Below are 21,296 nucleotides of genomic sequence, written 5' to 3'. Positions count from 1 at the left end.
CAAGTGGCAGATCAGGTGCTTCAAATGGGGCGGAAACCGATACTGGGAAGTAATGAGAGTAGAACCCCTGAGAGGGGGCACCTTGTTGATAGTGTACTTCTCGTGCTGAGCAGGGCTGCTGGTTGTCCCTCACGGATGTCCATGTCACACTCCGGAAGACGGGGGAAGGCGTGAAATTGCAGGGAGTAGCCAACATTTGTAATTTTGAGTACCTAGAAGTCCTGGGTTTAGGCTGCGGTTGCTGGGCGGAGAACAGGTCGGTTGGAGGCTGCTGGAACCCTTCAGGGTAGGGGCGCAGGCGGCGGTGGAGGCTTTGGTGGCTGCAGTCCCGGTCATCCATGTTTCCTGTCTGATGACTATCCTGTGACAGCAAAAGTTGGCACCTTGTGGCCGCTAGAGCCGCCAAGTAGTGACCTGTGGCTCGAGCACCATGTCACAGGACTTCGACAAAGAAGTTGGCTATCACCTCCATCTCCCCCCGTGGAGTGTCAGGGGCCGGGCCGAGAGATTCGGCTGCTGGAGCCTCTGCCAGATAAGCCATGTGCATTAAGATACTCATGACCCTGTACTGCCAAGTAGCCTGTCGGGGGCATGGTACTGCAGGCAGCAGCACAGGCTGGGGCTGATGCCGGCTGATTGAGTTGAGGAGCCAGCGTGGGTGGACCCGAAAACTGCAAAACACATGAGTTACAGCATCTGGTCCACCCGCCCAGTGATGGACTCAGCAAGTGGAGAGGCCCTGTGTCATGTAGGAACTCAATAATACAAAGGTATTAAATAATCAGTTCAGCTCTTCGCCAGCTAATAGCAAATGTTACTACATTGTACTGAATTTTGCTAATAATCTTAAAACAGGAAAGTTTTTTTGCTCATAAGTTAGATAGGAGTCCCAGTGGATAACAAAAAGAGGCACAGAGTGACAGCACACAGCGGCCTATAGGCAACTTGGTTGAAAAAAATCTCATCAATTCTCCATGGAAACGTGGAATGTCCCATCCCCCTTTCGGTAGTATTCTTGACTATTAATACACTTAGTTTTCATTAGGGTTAGTTTATGTTCAGAAAACCATTCGGAAATAAAATATTCTTTGTTAGTTCAGGACCGCCTTTAAAAACGTTTTTTGATTACCTATTTTGCTAATGGAAGTTTACCTCATGAGCATTATTACATCTATCATCAGGACGAAGTATATTGCAGTTAATTGGGGAAAAAAATTAAGAAAACCTTCATCAGGGATGTATTAATTTTAAAACTATGATTGTTTCAAGTTAATTCCACAGAGACATTCACATAGTCTGTAGTAGCAGTATGTCATTACGCAAGTAATTGTTTTTCTTAATAACAGCATCGAAGCTTTTTCATTTTCTCAGTGCGGGAGTTTGCTCTAGTGCTAAATATCTCTCTGAAATCATGAAAACCAGTATAATCCTTTTGCACAAACAACCATAACAAAATCACCTACATTTGCTACAGGAGAAGTACACATTTCAGTGGCCTTGTATTTAAAAGCTTGTAATACAGCTTTAAAAGGTGTACTACGATTCACTCCCCTCTTCTTGCAGCTGAGCACCAACATTGTTTGTGTGTTAAATGTTGCGTTAAATGGTTTAAATGGTTAAATGTTATATATATATATATATAAACACACAAGTCTCCTGGATACAGACACACGCACATAGATACATGGAAACACACCCGTCTAAACTGGGAGAATAAAGATTAGTGCTATTATACTTTTATCTCCAGCTCTCTTTAGCAGCTCTCTTCTGCAGTAACCAGATAAGGCTGAGAAGGAGAAACGGAAGAGACAACTCCCAGCCAAGACTGTGTTCAACAGGAAAAATCAAATCAAACTGAACAAATAAATGGCAATTTGATCTTGCTCTGTCTGTCAATAAAAATAAATTCAATAATAAATATTATTGAATAATATTATACATATTAAAGGTATTATTATTATTATTATTATTATTATTATTATTATTTTTAAAATAGGTTAACTAATTTGCAATGCATACTAATACAGTCAGCTCCAAAGAGACAGAAAATCAAACAAGTTACTGTGATGTTATCAGTCCCAGTTTTGTGTTTTGTTTTGTACTTTGAGGCGTTTCATGTACACTGCACTGTTGGCAGGCTATGGAGGTTGTTATCATGCAAGTCTACTCATGAAGTACTCATTATAATTTGACAGGGCAAAATTCTTCTCCACATTAGTTTTGGTAATTCTTTTCCAAAGCAGCTTAGTGTAGGTGGCAGCTGAGTGCTACAGAGTAATATTTACACATCCAAAGTACAGAGAAAGTGCCTAAATGACAGCCAAGATTCCTGACAATAATTCTGCTTTCAAAATGCATTTAAATTGGTTACGAAATCAAGATTAGTGAATAATACTTCCACTATGTAGTCAGATTCCAAATTCATTATTACAATGTTCGGTTTTATTAAGTTCCCCGTTTCATTTTGTGGGCGGGTATGATATTGTTTATAAACCATACAAGCTGACATTTATGGTGTAGTTATTAGAATATGAAACAATTTTGAATATAACCAGACTTCCGCACTGGTTACAGCGAGCCTTCTTAACTTCTTAACTGAAGCAGTAAAATTAGGTCAGTTAGCTGCCTTCTAAGATGTCTCTGCTATTGGACCGGAGCAGGGAGTGGGATAGAGGAGTTGTGAATTGACTTCCTCCTAATGTCATACCATGGACCAGATTATGGGCCTACACAGATCAGCCCTGAGCAACATTCAGGGTTAAAATTGAATTGATTTGGTTAAGTCTGGTAAAGGCTCAGCTCTGCGTGTACATTTTGACAAGGACTGGGCTCTACATTTTGCATTACAGCAAGAGTTGATTAGTGCAATGCTTGGTTTTAGTACAATTGACTGTATTTTTGAGATACTAAGCAGCTAAATCATTAAACTCAGAAAATAAATGTAGTTGCTGTCTCAATTTGATCATGGGCAAAAGTATGATTTGAGAAGTCGAGAAGCTTATTGTTCTAAAGCAGATTTTACTAAATTAAATTGCCTGTGAAACCATTCAAAACCAACTGAAAGCATATCAAAGATTAATCAGTATAATGGCTTCTTCTGCTTCTGTCTGCACAAATACAGTATTCCTATACAGAGTAATGTATTTTATTATATACACTGGAGCCATGTAAGAATATGTAATGTGCCTCATTTTCATAACTTAATGTAGCATACTTTTTAAACCACCTGGATTGTCTAGATAGCACCCAGTATGTAAACCTGGGATTCCTCCAACAACCAGAAATGTATCTTTCCTGAAGATGTTTTGTGCATTGAGGTGCAAGATGCAGTGTGTAATCTCAAGTATAAAAAATAAAAGGGAAATATGTTAGAAAAAGCATGGAGTCATATTTATGTTGTGTCTATATCCCTCTAACACAGAAAGACCCATTTAGAGACTAAAACATTAAGTAGCAATGGTTCTTGTCACCCATTAGATAACACGGAATTAGAAAGGCAAAACAACAAAAACAGAAACTGTTAATGGTCATAGAATAGCATTAAAACTGTTTTTGACAGCTTAATCATTTTCATGTTGGGCCTACAATTAATATCTAGCAGTAGAGCAATAAAGAGAACGAGCAATGGCACAGACAGACACTAAAGCTGAAATTTCATACTGTTTTTCTTGTCAGCGCTTGATTGAATTTTCTCGATATGGAATAATAAACCTCAACAAAATGAAGTTTAGGGCCTGTGGATATACAGTAACAAGATATAATGCTAATGCTTTTATGCTAATGCTTTTGGAGCTAATTTTATGATAAACTCACAAAGATGGTGTGTGATGTTATTACTTAAAAATACCCTTTGGAACTGCAGGTTCCACATAAAGTATTGGCAGCCAGTTATAGTTGCTGTATGTAGTCCGTAACAGTCCTTCAGTGAACCAGTCTCTCACTGCTTCACTCACTTGAGGTTTTGCTACATTGCTGTTTCTTGCATGGGACTCACCCAGTGTGAATCGGCAGGCGAGACAGAGGAAATGCATGAGAATTGAAGCTTGCAGCTCACCTCTGAGCTCAAGCCAGCCTTAAAGTGCTTTTCTTCCTCCCTACCACTTGACATTAGTTGAGTTTAATTCGTTCCACTAGAGAAACACAGTGCTCCCCCCTCACCCCTTTTAAACAACACAGGAGCACAAGGCAAAATGATCTTTTGTTTACTTATTTTCATCATTCTTATTATTAGTAGTAGTTGTAATACTACTATTAGTAGTAGCTGTCATTGTCATAGTGGTCTTCATGAATGGTGAAGGAAGATATTAGTAGAGAAAACTACAGCAGTGACTACAGGACAGTGTTCAGGTCAATGGGTCATAGCCAAGCAGATAAAATGAAAAAAACAACATCCATCATGGCTGTATTCTTTAGAATAAAACAGACTCCACTCTTATCCTCTCTGACTATGTCATGTTACATGACTTACACTCCACATCTGATCTCGCCAGTGAGCTTGGCTGGCTGACTGACACACGGTGGGGCCAGAGCTATCACTAGATCTCTGATGTTCGTCAATCCCTGACTTATGTAGAGACATGACAGCATCTTGTATCTTCACTCACTATAACATGTCCTTCTTGATTTCACTTTTAAACGAGCCACAGTCTGTATAATACATAGTCACCTTTGAAGACAGCAGATTAATCATCATTTTTGTCATGGCTGCTGGAGACATCAACAGAATAGATTATTATTTTTTCTCTCCTTTCAGTGCCTTGTGGAAACTGTACATAGAACTGTACAGAAGTCGGCAATAATATCCGATATGAAATCTATAAAACATGAGTTTGAAAACATACCGTGCAATGCCAATTTATTAAAGACTGTAATGTTTCTATTGTGGCGGTGTTGTGACAGGCTTGTGTAATTAAATTGGTATGGAGAAAAAGTGGGCTGCTACTCAGGGATTAGATATTAAATAGGCTTTTTGTATTAAAGGGCATCCAAATATATTGTGTTATTAATGCCTGAGAGACAGAAGTGATCACTTTATTCTTCTGTCTGTCAAGAATTCACAATACCGGGATGTCAGAGAAGCAATTTCTTTCAGAAAGGCTTCTCCGATCATGTTAAAGGGGAACTCCACCAAAAATCTATATTTTCTCAGGTTATTCTATAAGTAGAGCAGCACATTCTATGTACCAGAAATCAGAGATCGAAAAATATGCCATGATGTCACGGGGGTGCTACCTCTGCAGCTGCTTTGCTGGAAGTCAATGGAGAAAATCAGAAAGTCACGAAAATCATTAAAAAAATAACAATTTATGCTCGTTTGATTGCCCTTTCACCCTGTTTTTTGAAAGATCCATCGGTTTGTAGTCACTAAAAGTTAATTTCACCACCCAGAACTGTCGCTATTATTTTACATGATTATTTAATTCCAGGCACTGCCATGCAGGCTACAGCAGAGTGTGAATTGCTGTAGCCTACAAGGCAGTGCCTGGAATAAAATAAGCATGTAACATAATAGCAACAGTCTTATTTCTGGTACATAGAATGAGCTGGACATGAAAAACTCAATCCAGAGAATGTGTTTCTATTTATAGAATAATCTTACAAAATATGGATTTTCTGTGGAGACCCCTGTAATGTAAGTAAGATGAAAATAATGTGAAAATCTTGACTCTTTGCTTTATGAAGATCAATCTTAAGATCAATTGTTCGAATTTGACCCCTTTCTTTGAGATTTTGCCCGTGGAGGGAAAGATAAAGGACACAACACAAAAATGTCCCTTAACATATCATAGTCTATTTAATGTAAATATTTTGCTGGCAGAGCAAGAAATATTGTATTGCAAGGAACATTAACTCGATGCATTTCTCTTGCATTCTTTGCTGTGTGGCTCCATTAGGGCCTTAGCTCAGCAACCCTCCTGTGTCATGTGAGTGACAGACTGGGCCGAAGCAGAACAGCACACAACATACATCACTTCCTCTAATCTATGTTTGCCGTGTGCATCATGCGAGTCTCATTACTCTGTTATTAGTCATGATTCTCCGGGTTTGTTAAAAAATAAAAGTACCATCAGGGAGACATTGATTATTCTGGTGAATGTGTTTATTGCACTCAAATGACATTGATGACACTGTAGCGTACTTTAGTTCTGCTTCAGATGTACCTCGTTAGCCCCGCTGCATTTCACAACAAGAGATAGAGAGAAAAGGTTAGCCTCATCTTCTCTGAGCTAATTCAACCAGGCTTGATTGTTTATTTTTCAGCAAATCTCTGTCAGTAAATCTTTCTCCATTCATCTGACCATAGTTCACAGTCACACATAACAGCATGCTTTTTCCATTTGCCATTTGTTAGCAAAATCATAGCTATGCATTTAAAAGACAGAGTGAACATGTTTTTGGGCTTTCCTATCCAAAGCTATAATAACATTGCCTGAGAAACTGAAGTAATACGGGACTGCGTTCCTGATGGCAGATTTACCTGGAACAGGATGCCGATTTGATTTATTTTAATATATTAATCGGTTATAGTGCATGGGGCCAAACAGTCATACACTGAAGAGCACAGAGAGGTCAAATGCCTGTCATGCTAGTGCACCCTGTATCTGAATGAATCGCATTAAACCATGTGCTCTCTGCTGTTTGTAGGGCACCTCCCCGACCAGAACCTGAAGAGGACAAGGACTTTGCCTCCGTCCCGATCGCGCATCGTCTCGGCTCCGGATTTCAGAAGTGGCTTCCCTGGAGGAGGCCTTTCGTCCAAAGGCATCCAGAGCCTTAATGGTCAGCAACCTCACCACCCAGCACCACAGTGCCTGGCTGTCTGTCCACTCATGTTGTCCCCTGTTGGAAAAGAGTTGATGCTGTCAAAACAGATCATAATCAGTGTATCACTCTGTTTCGGAGCAAATGTTCAAGGAGCAAAAGACTTGAAGGGGAAACCCACAGAGACTTTTGAGGCTGTATATTTACATTTCTGTCCTTTGAACACTTGAATGCTGCCAATAGCCCGACAATAGCCCTTTCATGCCAATGTCATCTTTTTAAAGGAGTACTTACCACCGCACACAATGTGCACACCATGTAAACATGGTATTACAGAGGAGCAGCTGGTCCTTCTACCAGCTGGTCTGTCACCGAGGCTCACCAAGGGACCAGCCTGCCTCTTTGTATCAAAGGGTTGCTAATAAAAGAGAGACATTTCAAGGCCATGTTAATAAAGCTAATCTCAGCAGAAGTGGTTAACAACATAACCAAAGCAAGAACCCATCACATGTCACTAGCAGTTGCTGTGTTTTTATATTTCTTACTAGACACCCTTATCCATGGCAATTCATGTTTGTTACAATATATCGCTTTATGTTTACTCTATTCAATTACCAATTTATACAGATAAGTCTTTACTGGAGCAATCTAGGTACAGTACCTTGCTCAAGGGTACAACAGCAATCCATCCCCCACTTGGGATTGAACCCCTGCTTCAGAGTTTACTTCACAGTCCAGAGCCCTGACTGCTACTCCACACTGCAGCCTATGTCACACACCACACTCTTCAGCTCTTGCCTCCATATGAAAACAAGACCGAACTTCCTCAAACATGATGTGTGCGCTAGTGTTCTGTAAAGTTTAAATGTGCTTTAAAATGTTATTTTTGTGTTTGTGATAGTGAATCATTTCCATTCCTTCTCTGTGTTTTGGTTGTCTTTTCCCTCAAGTATATTCTGGTTGCCAACTAGGTTAATTTGAAGATGTAGCAGAGCTGTCAGACTTATTGCGAGTCACACTTAAATCTCCCATGGCATATGATTGGCAGAGAATAGATGAACTGCTGATGAATAGAGATTCAGGCACCTCTTGAGAAAATCATAGAGTCAGTTGTCATTGAGTAGGAGCAAGACTTCTCAGCAAGGTTTCAGAGGAGGGAGGTGTGTGGGAGGGGTTGCTGCTGGCTTTGACTTTGATACTTCATTAACACCTTGTTAATGTCCTTGGGATGTTGTCACTCTAATGAAAGGAGGATTGTTTTAAATATGGAGCAGTTAAGTTATGTAGGTACTTTCTTTGTCACTGAAAGTATGAATGTTTTATAAAATGTAATTTGACACATTGTTTTAACAGAGCAGCATCAACTAGTCTTTAGGGCTGTGGACTCTTGACAAAAGGGTTTTGGGTTCGAGACCCCAGTGCACACAATATCATTTTATCCTTGAGCAAGATTCATTACTGATTGCACCAGTCAGACCACTTGCACAAATTGTTAACCTGAGATAGGAGGACAATGAGAAGGACTCCAGCCTTTTAGGGGTTCCCATTTTACACTTTTTCCTGCTGACAATGCCACTGGATAAGCCATCTTGGCAGCTGAAGAGGAGACAGAAGTGTTTAGGTAGCAGCACAGGTTTATACTCAGGTTTTCTGATCCCTCTCTCTTCCACAGCCAGGAACGCGTCCCGTGCCCAGCGGCTGGTGGAAGTGGATGGGGACCTGGCTTCTGTATTACACAGCCGAATGCAGGAGGCCAGTATTGCCTTGCAGCGCACCCCCCCTGAGGCAGACGACATCCACCAGCGGAAACTGGAGAGGATGAAAGCAGTACGGCAGTTTGAGGCCCAGGGACTCACAAGTAGTACCAAATCCTACATCATGGTGAGACACTGACAACATTAAGGTCCTTCTTGGAGCTCATGTCATTGTTATTCTTTTCATCCTACAGTGTTACCCAGTGAAACACAGTTTCTTCTTTCTTGTTGTATTTCCTAATTGGCACTTTTGGATTTGGAAATAGACCCCTAAGTCCCCAGACGCAAGGAAAGCACACTTTGTTGTAAAGTCAATAAAAGTTAGAAAAATTATTTTCTTGCTCAAATCCTTATTTTTATTTTTGCCTCAAACTTGTGAGAACAGCTCACATTAATGAGGTGAGGGTTTTGCCATATTGGCAGCTGTTCATGCTCTGAAGACACTGGGGTCTGGCTGATAATTAAGCTAGTCAGTGAAAAATTAAGTTTATAAGCTATCTGTTCATTACTGTTGCTGCAGGCAAAAACAATTAATTATAAAATAATTACAAAAGATAGCTGGACGTGGTAGAGTTCTTTTCCTTCAACTTTTGCAGTTTCGTTCAAAATGGGGCCGTGTTCGGCACATTCTGCATCCTGGCGGTAGGTTTGCATGTGCGCTGGTTCCATGATATACACCACCTCCCGCTTTGAACAGGCTGTGCTCCACATCAAGCCACCAAAGCAAGAAATCCACCATAGGGGAGGATTGAACAGCAAGGGGAGTTAATGAAATTGACTGCAATGCACTGTCCCGTTCAACATGTTGACTTGAAACTGTTTTTGTACTCTGAACAGACCCGTCGAGAGGAGCGCATCCAGCACTCTCGGGATCTACAGATAATTGAAGCGTACCGAGAGCGCAGCAAAGTGGAGAGCATCACTAACATGCTGAGCAAAGCCATCACCACCCAGCACACCGTCTATGCCAGTCTGGGCACCGCTGAGTTCTTTGAGTTTGCCCTGAAAAACCCCTTCAACGTGCAGCAAACAGTCACTATTGAGTCTGGCGACGAAGAGCTCAGGTAGGATCCCAAATGTGCTTTTATGCTCAAGTAGATCATTGAGTGTCAGCAGTCCATAGCTGGACAACATACAGCTGACAGCTTGACAGTCTTTCTACATTTAGAAAGCTGGAAAAATGTCAAATCACCTTTCCTATTCTGTCTTCCTCCAATTCTTTTACTTGCATCTCTAGCGTTCATGTTTGCTCACCATGTTGTCCCAAAATTACCAATTCAAATGTGTTTATTTTTATGGCTGGTATGTATGGGAAATATACTTCAACTTGTAGGCAGAAGTAAAGTGTTTCTATAATATTCCACAAACGGCAAGTTATTTCTTTAAAATCAACAGCATTGTGTAACCCAGCTACTACAAGATGAGTAAATAAATGTATTATGAAAATGTTAGTATGTAAGCATTAGATTAATGACGTCTTTCCTTCTGTGCACAGAAATATAGTCTTTGCATTTAAATGCAGTTGTTTTTGCTGGTGAAGGATGAAAGACAATTTTAGTAAATGACAGTGTTTATAAACTAGGAATTGCTGATCATTTCAAAACTAAATTATTTATGTGTTTTATTTGCAACTTTAATACATACAGTGGGGGCAGTTTTATTAGCCATTGAGATTGACGATGGTAATGCCACAGAATCATTTTGTTAATCAAACAAAAAGCATCATCGTCAGCCTAGTGACTATAAATTAAGATGTGGTCATAATAATGTTGGCATAATAAATTTGTACCAGCACATGACCTTTCTCTAAATTTGAATTTATTGTCTCTAAAGAGACTCTGCTCACATTACAAATTCCATTGTGAGTAGGATTTTATTTTGCAGATTGTTTTCTTATAATGATTATATATATATATATATATATATATATATATATATTTGCATCTCTGGACTGACTGTGGATGATTAAATATGCAAAGAAAGCCGTCCGTTATAGAACAGTGGAGATCTCGGTTATTTCTGCCAAGTGCATGGCCGAGGTGGGAAAGGCACTTGTAAATGAGGTCAAAGGGATCAATGGATTAATGGCAGCTCATTTCCCATCCAAAGTCAATATGCTCCAGTAATGATTATTGAGAGAAGATCACTACTGCTTTCTGTGGGCTAGGAAAATAAATATTTTTGAGCTCATTAGTGGAAAGTAGTTCCAAATGACTAATTCTCTGGTGGATCCCTTGTGGATTTTCAAAGAATACTTCATCTCACTAAACACCTGGGTGAACTTAACACAAATGAATCATTACAGCATGGGGATGAACAGGAAATAAAAATTATATTGTTTTCCTCTCTGCAATCTGTAGGGGGTTAGCTGGATCACAGGGAGACCAGTCTTGGATTAAAGGCAGCCTTGCAGTAAAGCTGAAAGGCTCTGAGTCTTTGTATAACATTTCTCACCAACAGTAAGATAATCTCTTGCTCATATCCATAGCATGACTACCAGGCTAACAATAGGAATAAATACGCAGAGATTTTACTCAACTCTTATTATAGCACAATTTCTGTTACTTTACAGCATATCAGGTAAACATACAGCTGTGCATAAAATATACGAGATGTAAAAATGACCGAAATATTTTGAAAGTGCTAAACGAGGTACTGATTCCTTCCATACTAATGGTATTTCTCAATTAGCACCAAACAGTTTTATCTATTGTTTCTGCTGAAGAGTCTGTTATTAATTAATTAACATCTGTTGGATGGAAATTAATAGAAAAATCCTGCTGAACCAGTACACTTGAAAATATCCGACTGCCAGACTGCAGCCTCACGACATTAGTTGAAAAATGTATTTAATTGTGCTAGTGCGGCGAAAGAGATAGCAAACTGATTACATGGAGGTTGAGATCAACACCTCCAATAGCGTGGTAGAGACAGAATATTTACATGGAAAATCAGTCCTGCTTTCATTCCATAATTTTGTATGCCACCTTTATGTGAGCAGGACTGCATTCACTTATTAGGGTCATCAGGTATAGTCTCTTTATGTCTCAAGCATATGAAGTATGCCGGCAGTGGAAATGTTTTCATGAAGCCGAACCTTTTTCCATTAGATGTGTTTCCACAATGTTTAGTTTTTCATCACAATAATTAAATTGTCTGTTGTTATTCCCCAATTGTACTCTATTTCGTATGCCACCATTTTTTAAGCACAGGTAGTAGATTAAATGAAGCTGGATTCCACCTTCCTTTGTTTTAGTTTTTCCAAGATCTGTACTTTGATCGCATCATTAAATTTTGCAAGTGCTTGTAGCCTGTTTTTCACCTTTTTCTTCCCATCTGTTCCCATGCATTGTGCATGATAGTCTGTCTCTGTGAGCTCATACTGCTGCAGGAATGAGGAGGTATTGGACTGTGCCATAAACAAGACAGCATACTGTCAATGTTCCTACTGGGACGACGGCTTCTTCCCCACAGAGGTGCTATGCCTGCTTTTAAGTGGACACATAAGTTTGGTTCCCAGCCCATTAGAACCCCTCAATCCCTGAGAGAAAAGGGCCACTGCAGAGGCACCGGTATGATTATTTGTCATTAAAACGGCAGCTAGACACAAGATAATGTTCTCAGTCTGAATAAGAGGACACAGGCAGACAGAATGAAGTGGCCAGGAAGTGCTCCAGGGAAGCAATCTTTTGTAATTCAGTTTGATTGACTCTGTATTCAAAAAGCAAGTTTCTTCTATTTTAGTCCCTCAACAGTTCTCCAGTTTGTGTCTTTTCCTGAAGCTCTGATAGTGAGATAGGTGTTTGTCATTTCAGCTGAAGGTGTTCCTTTAATTTGCGATGCATTCTTCTGTCTCCGTGTCATTACAAAACAAATCTCCTGTTTGAAGTGTAGCCATTGCAGGATTTTGGAGGAGATGAATTTTGTTTCATCACGAATCACAACATTTCAAAGGATTTTTAAAAAGTTTTTTATTTATTTAGATTTTTCTTCTCCTTGTGACTGTGGGTGGTGTGTTTGAAGGTTTACAGCAAAGCAGTAATTCTTGGAAATGTATATAAATGAAAATGTTACTGTACCATGAAGGAATAATATTTCATACCCAAAAGGTGTTTATTTTTTTATTTTTTTTGCTACACACTTCATTTCTTCATTGGCGTTTCATTTGCTTATATTACAGTTTTCCCTACTTGGTTTCAATGCATCCCTGAACCGAATAATGTGCTCTTTGTTTTTTAATGAAAGAAAACGTCTTTACAGTTTTCCCTCCTATCTTTCAATGAAATAACTTAATCTTACAGTGTGATTGTGGACACAAGAGAATGGAAGCATTTTAAAGAGCTGACAGAAACCAGGACTCCATTGGAAGAGGATATGTTTAATCTTCAAGGAAATAAATTGAAGCCCCAAATCTACCTCCGCCCCAAAGAGACAGTGAACATCCCTTTCAAATACCAAACCTTCAATGCAGACAACACAGTCATTACACAGGTAAGCATGGTCAGAAACAGACTGTTAATTGGCTGCTCCAGTCATTATCAATGCTAAATTAACAGTGTTATTTTGAATGTATGCACCTTCTGTTTGCATATTCAGTTTTATTGGCTGCAGAGCCTCTTGGAAATATACATTTTGGCTTTTGCAGGCTGTGATTACTAAGTAACATCATCTGTCAAAAAAAGCTAATAGTATTAGTGATATCAAAGGAGTTGGGCATTTATCTTTGTTTCACTGTGTATTTATAATCCCCTTCTTCAAGTGTTTCTGTCACCAGCAGTAGTAGCACAGTATAATGTATAACTAAGATGCTAACAGGAATAGCGTAATGACGTTCATACTATACTTTTGTCTTTCTTAATCCTCGCAGGGACCGGCAGATGTGCGTGTGAATAGGAACGCCAACGATTCACAAAAACACCCGTCGAAAATTGTACAGCCGAAGATAATCAAAGTATGTGTGTCATCTCAACTAGGGTGTTGCATAAAAGGGTTTCTATTTTAGCGGATAATAATAATATATATATATACCATATGATTTCAGAGGAAGAAAAAATATAGTTATACAGTTCATTTACAGGCCTTAGTGTTAATGTGTAAAATATTGTTGGCTGTGTTTGCAGAGTAAAGATTAGGGGTAAAGCCATAAGCCTATGCATTGTTTGCTAATCAATACAAAGATTGATGCTTACTTCACAGCTGCCTGGCTGCTTCCCTTTCATCAAAAGCCCCCCATTTGCACTGACACAAAATATTACAAGGCATGCTGTTCACAGCCTTCTAGTCCTGAGCCGCCTTCTTTCCTGTGATTTCAGGTCGTGTTCGAGGCTGAAGATGGTAAGCCGCTGGCTATATGCCAGGTCAATGTGGAACCCACTCCGCATGTTATCGATCAGACCTTTCGATTTTACCACCCCGAGCTCACTTTCCTCAAGAAGTCCATCCGCCTGCCCCCTTGGCACACTTTGCCAGGTATAGTTAAACACCCCTGCGTTTGATTTCTCTCACTCTCTCTCTTTTTCACCAACAAAAACTATTGTGTCTTTGGCTGCGTGATGAGTGGTTTGCTGGCCATCTTTATTTCCACTGGTCTTTTTATAAGATATGGTCCCTGAATCCTAAGGGTTATAATTGAAAAATAAGCTGTGCTCCAGCATCCCTGGCTTATTGACTGGACACCATTCACAAGTCAGGGTCAACTGGTCTATACTAAATGTGCAGCTGGATATAGAAATCAGTCTAATTTTTTCTTGTGTGTGAAACTCGCTGGCAGTGGGATTGTTTGCACAAAGTGATCTATAACAAAAAGAAACAAAGGAAACATATTCTGTGTCAGAATTTTTTCTGTTAGATGTTTTTCCACAATGTTTACATTATAATGAAATTAATTCAAATGTCTGTCTTCAATTATTGTCAGGGGCAACAGTTGGAGGACCAGGAGGGGAGCCCCAAATTTTTGTCCGATGCAGTGACCCCAATATCATCTGTGATACAAAAAAAATGGTAATTGGAAGGAAAAAAAAGGCAAAGGGTGGTCACACCAAATATGGATATTTATTTTAGATTTTTCTTCTGTTCACTCACTTTTAGTTACATGATAAATATAATCTATTAACATATTAATATTTTTTTAAGCATTCTTACTTTAAAACATTTTTTCACACCTGCCTAAAACTTTTGTACAGTACTGTACACTCACCTAAAGTATTATTAGGAACACCTGTTCAATTTCTCATGAATGCAATTATCTAACCAACCAATCACATGGCAGTTGCTTCAATGCATTTAGGGGTGTGGTCCTGGTCAAGACAATCTCCTGAACTCCAAACTGAATGTCTGAATGGGAAAGAAAGGTGATTTAAGCAATTTTGAGCGTGGCATGGTTGTTGGTGCCAGACGGGCCGGTCTGAGTATTTCACAATCTGCTCAGTTACTGGGATTTTCACGCACAACCATTTCTAGGGTTTACAAAGAATGGTGTGAAAAGGGAAAAACATCCAGTATGCGGCAGTCCTGTGGGCGAAAATGCCTTGTTGATGCTAGAGGTCAGAGGAGAATGGGCCGACTGATTCAAGCTGATAGAAGAGAAACTTTGACTGAAATAATCACTCGTTACAACCGAGGTATGCAGCAAAGCATTTGTGAAGCCACAACACGTACAACCTTGAGGCGGATGGGCTACAACAGCAGAAGACCCCACCGGGTACCACTCATCTCCACTACAAATAGGAAAAAGAGGCTACAATTTGCACAAGCTCACCAAAATTGGACAGTTGAAGACTGGAAAAATGTTGCCTGGTCTGATGAGTCTCGATTTCTGTTGAGACATTCAGATGGTAGAGTCAGAATTTGGCGTAAACAGAATGAGAACATGGATCCATCATGCCTTGTTACCACTGTGCAGGCTGGTGGTGGTGGTGTAATGGTGTGGGGGATGTTTTCTTGGCACACTTTAGGCCCCTTAGTGCCAATTGGGCATCGTTTAAATGCCACGGCCTACCTGAGCATTGTTTCTGACCATGTCCATCCCTTTATGACCACCATGTACCCATCCTCTGATGGCTACTTCCAGCAGGATAATGCACCATGTCACAAAGGTCGAATCATTTCAAATTGGTTTCTTGAACATGACAATGAGTTCACTGTACTAAACTGGCCCCCACAGTCACCAGATCTCAACCCAATAGAGCATCTTTGGGATGTGGTGGAACGGGAGCTTCGTGCCCTGGATGTGCATCCCACAAATCTCCATCAACTGCAAGATGCTATCCTATCAATATGGGCCAACATTTCTAAAGAATGCTTTCAGCACCTTGTTGAATCAATGCCACGTAGAATTAAGGCAGTTCTGAAGGCGAAAGGGGGTCAAACACAGTATTAGTATGTTGTTCCTAATAATCCTTTAGGTGAGTGTATATGGTATACCTTAAGAGCTCAGTAAATATACTTTCTTTGCCATTATATATACAATGGACATTGAGAGGCAGTGTTATTGAAGGCCTTTGAACTAATATGACTGTAGATGTGCACATATTTAATATTTACCATGTTTACGTGACACATCTAGGCTGCTGGTGAACCCCAGGACGTGTTTCTGAAAGTGGCCGGTGGTCCAAGCCCACAGATAAAGAAATTCTTTGTCACAATTTACACGTATGTACCTGCCTTTCAATATGCCAAGAGCTGGAATGAGTGGAATGAATGTGTGAATCCCAGTGAGACAGACTGTGAATATGAATGGGGTTTTGTGTGTCTGGTGATAGAGAAAGGAAGATCTTTGGTCGGATAAAGAGGGAATGAACATCTTTTTGCAAACAGAAAGCTGATAGTTCTTTAAGGTTGCATGGCGGGAATGCATGGTACCTTTGTGATTTAATCAGATTTGCTTCATCTGAGTGTCAGTTTTGTAACCTGATTACATTTGCCCTCAGATATTATTTTTTTTCCATTTATTCCTTCAGCAGCAGAGTGCTTTCAGCTCACCAGTGCATCCATGTGCGGTCATGGATCATAATTAGGGGTAGCCTGTGATGACGAGTGAGAACTTAAACACAGCTTAAATGGTTAATTATAAAAAGAGAAGACAAGGTCATGAAGACAATCCCTGTATATGTGCCTTCAGGCTTTTCAACATTCAGTTAAAAGATAGTGTATAATTGTATTGTAAAAAATGAATATGTGCAGGTTAAGACATGGTTATCTTTTTTTATACATTGTTTTTTATTATTTCATTTATGTTAGCTTTATCAGTCTAATTGGCTCGTTAGTACACACTGTATTACCAGGCGTATTGGGACAACAGAAAAACAATGCTATTCCCAAAGTGTTTAATAGAATATAGCCCTTATTTGACCTTTTTGACTACTGCAATCCACTTCATGGATGTCCAGAGCCATTCCTCCCAGTTAGTCCCCTTTAACAACTGTCACACTATCAGCTTTTGTGACACAATGCTGCAGGGTTGATCTGTTTTCTAAATTAATATATTGAACATGGGGAAAAGTATGTCTCTGTATAAACCAAAAGCAGCATGCAGCAATAAAATTGATTTATTGATAAGTAAGGGGATCTTATTTTTGGTTTCAAAGGGACCCATGGCTGGCTGCCCCGATCCAGATCTGGCAGTTCTACGTGCACTCTCTGCAGCGTGTCGATGTCAGCTGTGTGACTGGCCAGCTCAATTGGCTCTCCCTGGTGCTGCGAGGCACTCAGGCTGTCAGGAAGGTGAAGTGTTACACATCCCATCCCCACGAACTCCAGGTAGGCTGCGCCATGTCTACGCTATGGCTGTTGCTTCACAAAACCACTCTGCAGTCTTTCCTGCTCTGCCACTTATAGCTGTTGTGTCAGGGGAGCCAGCTGTTAACTTTTAATTGAAACCTTCTTCAACAAACCTGCACCCCCCACCCCCCCACTTTGCTTTGATGCGTTTTCAGCAGATTAAAAACAAACGTTCCATAGTCAGTAATTGCACGTTTGTAAGAGTCCATGTGTAAATAATTAAGATGAGCAAAGACTGAGTGGTGCATATGCCAGAGAAACTTATTAAAGTGGTTGTGTTTGTGGATCGTGTGCGTGTTGTGTGCACTGGAAGAGGGGGAGATATGTAGAGAAGTGTTGTTGTCGAGCACATCTGCGACTTAGCTCGGTCCATTCCACAAGGCAGTATACATGCATGGGCTTTACTAATCAACACTTTTACTTTCAGCTGCAATTTATGCACATCATTGTGAAAACAGTGCCTCAGCTGCACCTGATGACAATTCATATTCGCACCGTTTTCACAGATTGACCCAGCTGAGGTATTCGTTCTTCCTCCAAGAGCCATCCAAGACCTTCAGATAGGAGTGCGTCCACAGAAAGCCGGCAGTAAATTCATCTACCTGAATGTGGTGGATGTGGAGTACCATCAGCTGGTGGCCTCCTGGCTGCTGTGTGTGTCTTGTAAACAACCTCTTATATCAAAGGTAATGAGGCTTGGCTGTTTTCACTGTAGTTCAATAGAAGATAATGCATGCTGTTTGTCTTGAGCTTATAAATACACCGCAAATTAAATCAATCACTTAGGACAGCGAGGGATCCGCAGTGTGACTTTGGTACCTCAGTGGGAACAGATACATTCACCAGCTTTTGTTTAGACCACACACTATTATCATTATTATGATGGCAAACAATACACAATCAAATGTTTTGTATATATATATGTATTTACTTATTTATTGGAGGTGGTCAATACATTACAGGTAACTTATGCAACATTGAACATTGCTATACTTTTTGTTCAGCTGCTTTGGTTTGAACTTTATAACATTTCCAACAAAATGCATTATATTTGTTTTCTAACTGCAATGATAGTTCTCAAAGGTATTTATTCACTTGTATGGTTTATTTCTTTCCTCCCTGAAAGCTACTGTTTTTTCCCACTCTATTTCCAGGCCTTTGAAATATTGCTCCCAGTGGGAGGTGGAAAGGGCAGCAACAAGAAAATTACCTACACCAATCCCTATCCCACCAGGAGAGCATTCTTCCTGCGAACAAACCACCCCGACCTGCTCCAGTTCAAAGAGGATGCTTTTGAGGTGAGGGCTGGTACAGCACGGCCTCTGTGATCACTTCCCTCCTGACTGGATAAGCACAGTTACAGAACTGTAGCTGCAGCTCACTCTTTATCGATCTAGCTATCTATGGTTTTGGACACACACAGGTGCATTCTCATAAGGACAGTGCTAACAATTGTCTTTCTAATGATCTATTCTATTTTCATTTGACTGTGTCTGAATGTGCAGATGGTATATAGACATGTGCCTTTTCTCTAGAGCAGGGGTTTTCAATCCGGTCCTGGAGTACCACCTGCCCTGCTAGTTTTTGTTCCAACCTAGGTCTTAATTACTTAATTGAATGGTATATTGCTTTGTTAGGTCAATTAAGGGTGCAATTAAGACCTCAGTTGGAACAAAAACCAGCAGGGCAGGGGGTACTCCAGGACCGGTTTGAAAACCACTGCCTAGAGCATGAGACACTTTATGTAGACAAAGTTGTTTTTCCCTTTTTACTCAATATTGTTCCCAAACAGTCAGATGTGACACCAGCTCCACAAGGAATTGTAAAACTCGGCGTACAAAAACCCCAGAAATGTAGATCCCTTCTACTTTAATCTCAATTAGTATCTGCTATTGCCATTGAAAAATACCCTGCTCATAGCAGAAAAAAATAAACACCGTTGCCTGTAGCTACACTAGATGATATCCCTGCACATAAGAATTGCATTCAGCCTTTCTTGAAGATTGTTAGCAAAGGTATTGAGTAACAAGTGCCTTGTGATTTTCTTTGCATGGGAGACCAATAATTGACCTGCAGGACATAGTACATGCCATGATTAAGAGTGAGGACTTCACTGCTACCAAGCAAACATGCTGATGTCTGTTAAGTGTAAAGCAGCAACTTTCTCATATGTTTTTTCATCCATTCTGTATCTGAAAAGGTCCAAAGGTGTGTGTGTGTGTATATGTGTGTGTGTATATATGTATATATGTCATAATGTTATGGCTGATCGGTATGTATATATATATATATATATATATGTATATACGTGTATATATATACGTATATATGTATATTATATATATATATACATATATACGTATATATGTATATGTATATATATATATATATATATATATATATATATATATATATATATATACATACCGATCAGCCATAACATTATGACCACTGACAGGTGGACAGTGAATAACACCCAGTGGGTGGGATATATTAAGCAGCAAGTGAACATTTTGTCCTCAAAGTTGATGTGTTAGAAGCAGGAAAAATGGGCAGCGTAATGCCGGGGTCACACTATACGATTTCTATAATCCGACGCGATTTTGTGAACAGTGGGCAGCTCACACTTAACGACTATTTTGCACTGAATTTGTGTCGTGAAGGAGCGCACACTACACGATCGCTTAAGTACAGGGGAACACACACTACATGACTGATCTGACATCCTTGTCGTGGCGATCTGCGTCACAGCCTCCAAATCTCGCAGAAACGCACGTAATCCACACAGCAAAAAAGTCAACAAACACGGACGTGCACATGTACAGGTTATGTTTTTGTAGTGCAGATCTGTGCTGCTCCACCAATGGGATCAGAGGATTGCTGCAGATCTGCGCAAAACTGCGGAAAGAACGCGACCACAAGCCGCTGTTGTTGTTTGTGTTAGTCTGTGCAGACAAACACAAAAAGCGTATAGTATTTTAAAATAACATGCCCTGAAACATTTTAATAAATATGTATGACAATCTTATTGTCCTGTCATGTTTATTCTTCCTGTTTCTTCTCTCTTCTTCAGTCAGCTCGGCTCTCATTGGATGCTGATCACGTCACTCTCCACGATCGGTGCCGATCGAGTCGTAAATATTAAACATGTTTAATTAAATCGTAGGGGCTACGATGAGCTTACGATCAGATCGGAGGGCAAGCGATCGCATCGCAGCCTGTCTCACACTACACGACCATTGGCAGCGGGACGCGCCCCGACCAGGCTGCTTGTCGTGACGATCAGTGCCGATCTGTCGTGAGGGCCAAATCGAGCTCAAATCGGGCTTAAAATCGTGTAGTGTGACCCCGGCATAAGGATCTGAGCAACTTTGACAAGGGCCAAATTGTGATGGCTAGACGACTGGGTCAGAGCATCTCCAAAACTGCAGCTCTTGTGGGGTGTTCCCGGTCTGCAGTGGTCAGTAGTCCAAGGAAGGAAAAGCGGTGAACCGGCCACAGGGTCATGGGCGGCCAAGGCTCACTGATGCACGTGGGGAGCGAAGGCTGGCCCGTGTGGTCCGATCCAACAGACGAGCTACTGTAGCTCAAATTGCTGAAAAAGTGAAAGCTGGTTCTCATAGAAAGGTGTCAGAACACACAGTGCATCGCAGTTTGTTGCGTATGGGGCTGCGTAGCCGCAGACCAGTCAGGGTGCCCATGCTGACCCCTGTCCACTGCCGAAAGCGCCTACAATGGGCACGTGAGCATCAGAACTGGACCACAGAGCAATGGAAGAAGGTGGCCTGGTCTGATGAATCACGAGTTCAAGGTGTTGACTTGGCCTCCAAATTCCCCAGATCTCAGTCCAATCGAGCATCTGTGGGATGTGCTGGACAAACAAGTCCGATCCATGGAGGCCCCACCTTGCAACTTACAGGACTTAAAGGATCTGCTGCTAATGTCTTGGTGCCAGATACCACAGCACACCTTCAGAGGTCTAGTGGAGTCCATGCCTCAATG

General features: G+C 40.6%; 1 protein-coding gene across 1 annotated transcript in view; it reads left to right on the top strand.

Moving 5' to 3' along the window:
* The window catches only part of nphp4 (nephronophthisis 4), a 54,330-nt gene that overhangs the window by 27,884 nt on the left and 5,150 nt on the right, over window positions 1-21,296 (top strand). The window contains exons 10-20 of the mRNA XM_066690771.1: window positions 6,646-6,780; window positions 8,435-8,643; window positions 9,354-9,580; window positions 12,818-13,007; window positions 13,384-13,467; window positions 13,829-13,985; window positions 14,431-14,516; window positions 16,081-16,166; window positions 17,102-17,273; window positions 17,801-17,980; window positions 18,449-18,592. Of these exons, the coding sequence (XP_066546868.1) occupies window positions 6,646-6,780; window positions 8,435-8,643; window positions 9,354-9,580; window positions 12,818-13,007; window positions 13,384-13,467; window positions 13,829-13,985; window positions 14,431-14,516; window positions 16,081-16,166; window positions 17,102-17,273; window positions 17,801-17,980; window positions 18,449-18,592 (1,670 nt within the window). The remainder of the gene's footprint in view (window positions 1-6,645; window positions 6,781-8,434; window positions 8,644-9,353; window positions 9,581-12,817; window positions 13,008-13,383; window positions 13,468-13,828; window positions 13,986-14,430; window positions 14,517-16,080; window positions 16,167-17,101; window positions 17,274-17,800; window positions 17,981-18,448; window positions 18,593-21,296) is intronic.

Source organism: Amia ocellicauda, chromosome 18, assembly GCF_036373705.1.
Source record: "Amia ocellicauda isolate fAmiCal2 chromosome 18, fAmiCal2.hap1, whole genome shotgun sequence".
In the NCBI taxonomy this organism is placed as follows: Eukaryota; Metazoa; Chordata; class Actinopteri; order Amiiformes; family Amiidae; genus Amia; species Amia ocellicauda.
This window is presented reverse-complemented; position numbering and strand designations above follow the sequence as displayed.